The sequence below is a fragment of the Gavialis gangeticus genome, unplaced genomic scaffold (genome assembly GCF_001723915.1).
Source record: "Gavialis gangeticus isolate Ggan-Ray unplaced genomic scaffold, GavGan_comp1, whole genome shotgun sequence".
Classification (NCBI taxonomy): domain Eukaryota; kingdom Metazoa; phylum Chordata; order Crocodylia; family Gavialidae; genus Gavialis; species Gavialis gangeticus.
Genome location: NW_017729024.1, coordinates 131531344 through 131540673, shown reverse-complemented (window position 1 = coordinate 131540673; position 9330 = coordinate 131531344). Strand labels below are relative to the sequence as shown.

Below are 9330 nucleotides of genomic sequence, written 5' to 3'. Positions count from 1 at the left end.
CAGCAGGCACTGGGGAAGTCCCTGTTCCCCAGAGCACTACCAGGTATGACCAGGAATAACGGTCACAAGCTGGCAGAGGGTAGATTTAGGCTAGATATCAGGAGGCGCTACTTCACGGTCAGGGCAGCTCAGATCTGGAACCATCTTTCAAGAGAAGTGGTGCTGGCTCCTACCCTGGGTGTCTTTAAGAGGAGGCTAGATGTACACCTTGCTGGGGTCATTTGACCCCAGTACTCTTTCCTGCTATGGCAGGGGGTCGGACTAGATGATCTACTCAGGTCCCTTCTGACCTTAGAAACTATGAAACTATGAATTGCTACTATGTCTGCCAGCCCCCATCACGCCTACCCTTCTTCTCTGCTGCATTCTTACTTTTGTCTTTTAAATCTCCCTGGTTGGGGCAAGAGTCATATTGCTTTAGTGGAAAGCTCCAAGTGTATTATAGTTGCTAGTGCAATCTAAATAAAATGCACACAATTACAAAAATCTATATTCCTGTCTGAAATAACAGGAATTCCTGTCCTCTGCCTAACCTTTGTTTATTTCACCGTCTTTAATGTAACTGATTTGACATTTCACTGTAGGAGAGATATTATAAGGACAAGTGCTAAGTCCTGCACTTAGCATGAAACAGTCCCATGCACTGATATAGACTGGGGACTGACTAGCTAAGGAGCAGCTGTTCACAAAAGGACCTGGGGGTTATAGTGGGCAATAAGATGAATATGAATCAACAGTGTGCCCTTGTTGCAACAAAGGCTAACTGCATACTGAGCTGTATTAGTAGGAGTGTTGCCAGCAGATCGAGAGAAGTGATTATTCCCCTCTACTCTGTGTCCAGTGTCCAATTTTGCCCCACCCTCCTTTTTCCCCCCAGCTACAGAAAGGATGCGGACAAATTGGAGAGTGTTCAGCAGAGGGTGACAAAAATGGTTAGGGGGCTCTGAGGCACATGACTTATGAGGATAGGCTGAGGGAACTTAAGTTTACTGAGTTTGGAGAAGAGAAAGCTGAGGGGGGATTTAATAGCAGCCCTCAAATACCTGAATGGTGGTTCCAAAGAGGAGGTAGGCTCTTCTTAGTTGTGACAGATGATGGAACAAGGAGCAATGATTTGAAGTTTCAGTAAGGAAAGTTTGGGTTAGATATTAGGAAAAACTTCCTTACAAGGAGGCTAATGAAGCGTTGAAACAGGTTACCCAGAAAGGTTGTGAAATCTCTATCCTTGGAGGTTTATAAGACCCAGCTATACAAATTATCCAGCAGGGGGTGATCCGGCTTTGAGCAGGGGGTTGGATTAGATGACCTCCTGAGGTCCCTTCCTACCCAAAATTTCCATGATTTTGTGATTACTGAGATATGCCACTCCGGTGAAACTTATGCAAAACTGGGTCTTAAGTTGAAATTTAGAGGTAACAAGACTTAGGTTTATCTTCATCTCTAGTGTGCAGCTGCCTTAGAGCAGGGTGGCCAATCTGTGGCACGGGCAATGTCTGTGTGTGACATATGGCAGACTGGGGAGGGAATAGGCAGTACAATAGCAGATAGGATAGGGAGCAGAAAGCAGAGCAGCAGATTGAGCAGGGACCACAGGGTAGGAAGGAGAAAGCAGAACAACAAATTGGGTAAGAAAAAGGGATCATACTGGTACTTGGGGAGGTTGCAGGGCTGTTTTGTGAAAAGCCTGCTGAAAAGGTTGGCCCCCACTGTCTTAGGCTGTGAAGAAAAAGATGGTGGGATCAAAGTCTGTCTTCTGCTTTTGAAGTGCTCAGAGGCTTTAAACTACTGAGCAGTTTAAAAGTAGAAGAAAGACTTTGACCTTATAGGAAATGCACTAAAGGTTAGTCATCCAGGGTTGTCTTTCACCTACAGCTTTTGGAAATTGCTTTCTAGGTTGAACTAGAAGAGGGCTGTGTCTGGAATGGACCAGAAAGGGAGCTACAGATCTGCTTTCATACCAGTCCAGTGATTTCAGCACAGCGCAGATTCAGCTATTTTAGTATATCAAGAGGTAATAGGGGATGCACAGCTGTTCCATCCCCTGCACATGGCTGCAAATGGGGATAGGATTTCCAATTTTAATGAATCAAACCTGCCTTTAATTTCTTTTGGTATTCACCAGTAGCTATAGCCACAGTTAAGTTATCCTGATTGTAGTTTACAATAACTTCTTTGTGGGCTGGCAACCTTGTGCTTCCCCTGATAGAAGGATGAAATTTGGCTCTCTGCCACAGGCCAAAAATTCCCCCAGCAGCACCCAAGCTACCTATGCTTACCCTCTTGCAAATAACCAGCCCCTCTGAAGCAAGGGTGAGCACAGACATGAGAGAGCAGCAAGGGAGGGGGATGATGTGGAGGGGATAGGTGGCTCAGTGCAGCCACATTCTGCCCAATTCCTTGCATTGCCCTTAGCTGGGTTGAGCTATCATGAGCAAGATCCAGGTTCCTTGCAGACCAGAATCCTGAGTACTAATAATAGTTTCCATAGTGGTTCCCTCTGTGGCCTTGAGCTGATCTTTAAGGACCACATGTTGAGTGTGCTTTCAGGTTTGTAAGTCTTTTGAATGTCTCAGGGTTTGGGATCCAGTATTAGAGACTACATTTAAAAATATGTTTCTAAATCATCTACTTCAGGTTTTCTCCCAGTTTTCATAAATGGAGGTGATATCCCTACCTTTGACAGGCTTTTGTGGGGAATAATTAGGTAATATTTTTAATAGACTTTGAAGATCCAAAGCTTAAACACCTGGTATTATATACATATTGAAATTGTAAGAAATGAAATTTAGATAGGTATTAGCAGCATACAGTTGTTGCTTTACACACTTCTTATATTATGCACATGTCCTTCAAACAAGCACATTATATAATAATGTTTTATAAAATCCTTCCTTTTGCTTACCTGTATTTCAGATAATGGAGGACAGACACTGGCAGGTGGAAATAACTGGCCACTAAGAGGAAGAAAATGGACACTCTGGGAAGGAGGAGTAAGAGGTGTAGCTTTTGTTGCAAGCCCTTTACTGAAACAGAAGGGCGTAGAAAGTCATGAACTTATACACATTTCTGACTGGCTGCCAACACTTGTAAACCTTGCTGGAGGACATATAAATGGCACCAAACCCCTGGATGGCTTTGATGTTTGGAAAACTATCAGGTAACTCACGTCAAATAACTGAGTCAAACATCTGCACTGATTAATAATAGACTCGTAGAAAAATAGGGCTGAAACACGCCTTCAGAGGTCATCTATTTCAACCCCCTGTCTGAGGCAAGATCATCCCTATCCAAACTGTCCTATACAAATCCATTGCTTAACCCAGGGGTCGGCAAACCCTGGCACACGTGCTGAGCATGGCATATGAGGCCATTTTCCTTGGCATGCTACGACTAGCCCCAGCTCTGGGTAGCTGCTGCCGATGACAGAGCCTGGGCTGCTCCCAGCAGGTGTCTGGGAGGCTGCAAGCAGCCCAGGATCCATGATTGGCAGTGTCGCTGGTAGGTGTTGTAAGGCTTTGGTCCTTTTCGGGTCAGTGCCTTGTTCCCTAGTGACGTCAGGGTGAGACTGCACTCTGGGGACACCTAGATCGTAATGGGTGCTGCACCTATTCTCCTGCCATGTCTTTGATGTTGATTGATGGGGAGGCAGTCCCTGTTGGTGGTCCCAAAAGGGGTCTTGACCCTGGTCTTTCTTCCTGGTGCTGCAAACCTCTCCTTTACTCCCCCCCGCTCCTTACCACAGTCATGGCCTGGGAAGATGCTGCTCCCTGCAGTCTTCCTTGGAATGATCTCTTCTCATCCACGGTACCCGCCTCTACCTGGGTTGGGTCCTTCTGGCCGTCAGTCTTTCCCGGGTCAATCCCTGGCCTCCGGATCACCTTTCGGGCAAACTAAACCTGCCCCGGCCTGGGGTAATGGTAACTTAGAATAACTCTCAACAAAAAAAAGAGGTATTCAGCGTCTGCCAATGGGCACCTAGGATGCTGGCTTCCATGATCCCTCTGACTAGGAGCTAATCACTCCTGTTCCCACCACCTTGTGGTACTTGCCACTTCCCCATAGGGCTCCGATGTGGCTGCCGCCAGCTCCTCCCTCTTCACTGGGCTGCCTGCAGGGCTTAGCTGTCGCTTGTTGCCCCTCCCCACCACAGTACCTGAGTTCTCTGCTGTGTGGAGGCTCCGCTCAGACCAGTAATGGAGAACCGCTTCTCCCCACTGCACTTCTCTGGTGACCCTTGGCTTTCAGAGCCTGGATTCCTTTCTCTGTCAGCCAGGCTTCCCCTGGTGATGCTAGGGCTTCCTTCCCTGAGCTCAGGGCCACTGCTGCCTGGCTCCACAGCCTGCGTCTCCTGGTCAGCATGCCACACCTCCCCCTCCGCCCCGCTGACTCCTCTTTCAGCTGCTCTTTGAGCAGCCCGTGCTCCTCCGAGGCTCCGCCCCTGGGGCTCGCGGATTTGCAGGCTCAGGCAGCTCCGGAACTGCTGAGCCTGCACTGGCATTTCCCCGCAGCTGCTGCTTGTCTCCAACCCTGTGGTAAGTATTGGGGCTTGTCGGGAGGGATCTAGGGTCATGTTGGGGGGGCTTTTGCCTCCCCTCTTACAGGCAGCATCAGCTATTATTCATCAGCTACAGAGAGTCGGGGCTGGCTGCAGCCAGGAGGCTACAAACAGCTACACCGGGCTCTGGAGCCCAGGCATCAGCTCTGTACCAGTGCATGCATGGTATGGTGGGGGAGGGGCCTGAGGCAGCGCAACCCCAGTCTCTTCCCTGTTCCTGGCACAGAGCTGGTGACTGGGCTCTGGAGCCTGGCGCAGGTGTTTGTAGCCAGCCTGGGCTCTGGGCAGCTGCAGCAAGCAGCGGGCAGGCTGCAAGCAGCTGCTCCCGGCTCCACAGCTCTGGCATCAGCTCCATGCTGGCGGCAACTGCGTGTACACTTTGGGGTGGGCTGCACTGCCCTGCTTTCAAGACCCTTGTTAATTGCCCTGTTGCTTTCCAGTGTGTTCACAATCCTTCTCAGTTGCATGTTGTCTGTAGACTTGATCAAAATGCCTCAATTCCAGCAGCCAAATCATTAATAAACATAGTGAATAATATTTGGCCCAGGAGAGACCCCTGTTTGACTCCACTGGAAACCTACCCTTCTGACATAGATCCATTTGTTAATTGCCTTCTGTTTGTGGCTATTGAGCCAGTTGTCCATTCATCTTACAGGGTAGTAGCTTTGTCTCGCCCACATTTCTCCAGTTTGTTTATGAGAAGGTCATGTGGGCCTTGTCAAAAGCTTGTCCAGATACACTGCATCCGCTGCATTCCTTTCATCCGCCCAAGTAATTACTTTGTCAAAGAAGGAGATCAAGTTTGTTTGTTATGATTTATTCTTAATAAATCCATGCTGGCTGCTTGTGATGTGCATTTCCTCATCCAGATGCTTACAAATAGACTTCCTTATAATATGCTCCAATAACTTTCCAGGTATTGAGGTGAGGCTGTTTGTTCTATAATTCCCTGGGATCTCCTTTTCTCCCTTTTTTAAAAGAGGGGCACTATGCTAGCCCTTTTCCAGTCCTCCTTTACCTTGCCCACAACTTCATAAATATTATTACCAAGGTTTGTGAGATCTCCTCTGCCAGTTACTTCAATACCCTCCAATGAAGTTCATCAGACCCTGCTGACTTGAATTCATTCAGACCCATTGAGAGCTCTCTGACTGTTTCTTATATTAATTAATCTCTCAGTGTGTCCCCTTCCTTATCTAAATAATCTTGCTAAGACTTTTATCAGCAAGAACAGAGCTGATACTTCAGGGAAACAGGGTAAATGGTGTTCACTCTAAGTAAGATGAACAAACCAGTATGGTAAATAAAAGGAGAGGTTACCATATTTACCTGAATCCAAGACGAATTTAAGATGTCCCCTAATTATTAGATTCTGTACATGGAAATTTATAATTTTTAAAATAGTTTTCCATGTATAGAATTTAATTATTGGATTAAATTTGTCCACCCCACTACTGCACGGGGCCAGGCATCCGGGGGGGGCAGGGGGTGTTAACCCTTGCCACCTGTCTTCACCACCACTTGGCCCCGTGCAGCCTTGGGCCCCCTTTCTGCCTCCCCCTACCCCCCCAAAGTATCTGTTCCCTCCTTTCCCCTCCCTCCCAGAGCCTCTACGCCTCCTTTTCCCTCCCCACTAAAGTCTCTGCTCCCTGCTTGCCCCTCCCCCCATCCCCTATCCTGCTTGTCCTTGCTGTGGTCCCAGCAGGCTCCATACCCTCTGCAGCCTGGGGCACAGAGCACAGTCCCAGCCTGGCCCTGTAGCATCTTTGATGGCCTCATGACTATTGGGCCCCAGGCTGGAGCGAGGATGGAGTCTGCCAGTGTCAGGGGTAGGGAGCAGAGTCTGTAGGGCAGGAGATGATGGAAAGAAGCTACAGAGGGGAGATGGCAGAGTGCAAAATATGTAGGGGGGCAGGCAGCAGCTGCAGCCCTGCCCCAACTCTGGTTTGGGGTTAGGGCTGGAGTCAGAGCCATAGTAGCTGTCTGTGCCCCTACCACTTCGTACTTGATTCCAAGATGAGGGACTTCTTTCTCATGTTAAATAAGGGGAAAATTTGTCTTTGAATCAAGTCAATATTGTAAATGAAGGGGGCATCATAAGTAGTCAATACTAGTCATGTTGCTTTCTTACCATGGGGATGTGATGTAGTATAATAACGTGAATGGGATAGAAGAGAGTAGGTAAGCCAGAAATTTCTCAGAAGAGGTGAACAAACTACCAGAGGAAATGGTGGAGTCCCTGTGTGTTGATATCTTTACATCCAGACTGTATAGCTTTCTAACAAGTACTAAAAGCTTTAGTAAAACTGAAATTATTGAGCTCAGTGTAGGGGTAATTAAGTGAAAGTTAGTGGCCTGTGATGCATGGGCTCATAGTCCTTTTTGGCTTTAACTTCTCTTGTGAGTCCTTCACTCTTCTAGAATAGATGGGGATCTATACAGCATGTGCTACTGACAATAGGTTATGGAGGTCCTCCTTGGCAACTTTTGTAACTTTTGCAAGAGTAGTTGTTTGCCTGCTGACCTTGATCTAAATTCCTTCATTCCTCCCTCTCTACTTTTGTAGCTTTGTAGTAGCTAGCTGGCTATATTCCATTCCCTCTTTTCTTAGAAGTTACAATATTTCAGTGTTTTAATATAGTTCCAAATCATCTCAGGGGCATTTAGGATGCATGCTGTGGAGCAAAGGAAATAATGCTCAATTTAGCTAAGAGGCAGGACTTTCCAATTCCCAAATGGTGAACATTGAAGATGTAATATTGGTTATATTCTTCATGGCTTAATGACATTTCAATGTTGATTTATACTAATAATTTTGGTAAAAGCCTGTCAGCATTATGGGCAACTCCATGTGTAGGTACATTATCTCTTTAATGGGGTTATAAAATATAAATGACATGGATGTCTCCCTATCAAATTGAGCTTGGTGTAACAAAAGCTGAGCTCCTCACCTTTTCATCAAATGCTTCCTTATTACCCCTTTTTTCTCACTTTAACTCCAATATCCTATCTTTTTCTCTCTACTTGAGGGTCATCCTTAGTAATTCCTCCTCTTCATGTATCAAGACCTTCTCTAAAAACTGCTTTGTTGGTTTTGACCCCCAGAACACCCAGTGCCTTACTTTGTCACGACCCACAGTTTAATGACATAGCTGCCCAATTAGTGCACAGGGGCAGCAGCTATTTCTGGTTGCCACTGCAATCACGCAGCTGCCAGCAGACTTTTAATTGTCCTTTCCTCCTCCCCTAGCCCCCAGGTCAGCGCCTGTGGCAGCGTACCCCTGGCATCACCCTTGCTACTGTACAGGTCAAGAAAGCAAAATGTTTTGTTTATCATCTGACCTTGTAAAGCTTTCCTTTTCTCTCTTTTGATACCCATGTTACCCTCTAACCAAGGTTCACTTCGTTAAATTTTCCATATTAGCAGAGGCAAGTAAGTTAGCAAATAGTAATTCACACTTACAAAAAACAAAGCCAAAATATCCAGTGTTTTGTGCATATGGGGTTTTCAGGATCTTTTTCCCTTTCCTATCCATTAGTTTACAATCTCTTCAGGGGAGGGGAGGGAATGTGTTCATTCTTTGCTTTGTATAGCATTGAGAGTGCTGGGAACATGTCATTTTTTTTAGTGCTCATAGACAGTTGAAATAAAACACGGAGACTTATATTAATAGTCTATATGATATGAAAGTAAGCAATTAGTTTGCAGCACTACCTAATGAACACCATCAGTGTAACTACCCCATATCTTTGACTGCCGTGCCAATTTTTACCCACTTATTTATGTCCTAAAAGACTTACTTCAATCCGTTTATCACTTTCAAATACCTGATTATTTTAAAATTAACCTGAGATATCTGTCCTTCCTGCTTCCCAAGTGTCTTGTCTAAGGCCCAATATGGTAAGATTCAGTTCTGTAGCAGGAACAGGCAAAACTGACATGATTTAAAAGCCTGATATCTTGCATCCCTTTAGGGAGATAAATGAAAGCTTTCTACTGTTAGACGCAAAGAATTTCTGATTTCAGGGAGTACCTACACCTTCCTCTACATGGCCCCAGGATGTTGGTCCTTCTATTTTTAAAATTCTAAATTTAAAGTCTAGAAAATATATTTAAGGCAATTTTAAGGGGTATTTTTATAGCTTTCTTTGAGCTGTGTGCAGAGGAACGTGTCTGTATAAAACTCTGAAGAACTCAGAAATATTCCTAGAGTAGTTTCTTTGTAAGATACGGCATTGTGAAGAAAGTGGTATAAATTCTGTCATTTTGAAATGAGATGCCTCATCTGAGGTTTCACCACTCGTTCTTGAGTTACACTGCCATTCCAAATGGATCCCAACAAAACATTCCAGCTACATCACTGAATTTTCATAGTTTCATAGTTTCTAGGGTCAGAAGGGACCTGAGTAGATCATTTAGTCCGACCCCCTGCCATTGCAGGAAAGAGTACTGCGGTCAAACGACCCCAGCAAGGTGTACATCTAGCCTCCTCTTAAAGACACCCAGGGTAGGAGCCGGCACCACTTCTCTTGGAAGTTGGTTTCAGATCCTAGCTGCCCTGACCATGAAGTAGTGCCTCCTGATATCTAGCCTAAATCTACCCTCTGCCAGCTTGTGACTGTTGTTCCTGGTCACTCCTGGTAGTGCTCCGGGGAACAGGGACTTCCCCAGTGCCTGCTGGTCCCCCCTGACTAGTTTGTAATAGGCCACTAGATCCCCCGTCAGCCTTCTCTTGCAGAGGCTGAACAGGTTCAGGTCCCGTAGCCTCTCCTCA

General features: G+C 46.1%; 1 protein-coding gene across 1 annotated transcript in view; it reads left to right on the top strand.

Annotated features, from left to right (window-relative positions):
• The window catches only part of ARSB (arylsulfatase B), a 200904-nt gene that overhangs the window by 91154 nt on the left and 100420 nt on the right, over window positions 1-9330 (top strand). Inside the window, exon 5 of the mRNA XM_019517735.1 lies at window positions 2914-3157. Coding sequence (XP_019373280.1) covers window positions 2914-3157 — 244 coding nt within the window. The remainder of the gene's footprint in view (window positions 1-2913; window positions 3158-9330) is intronic.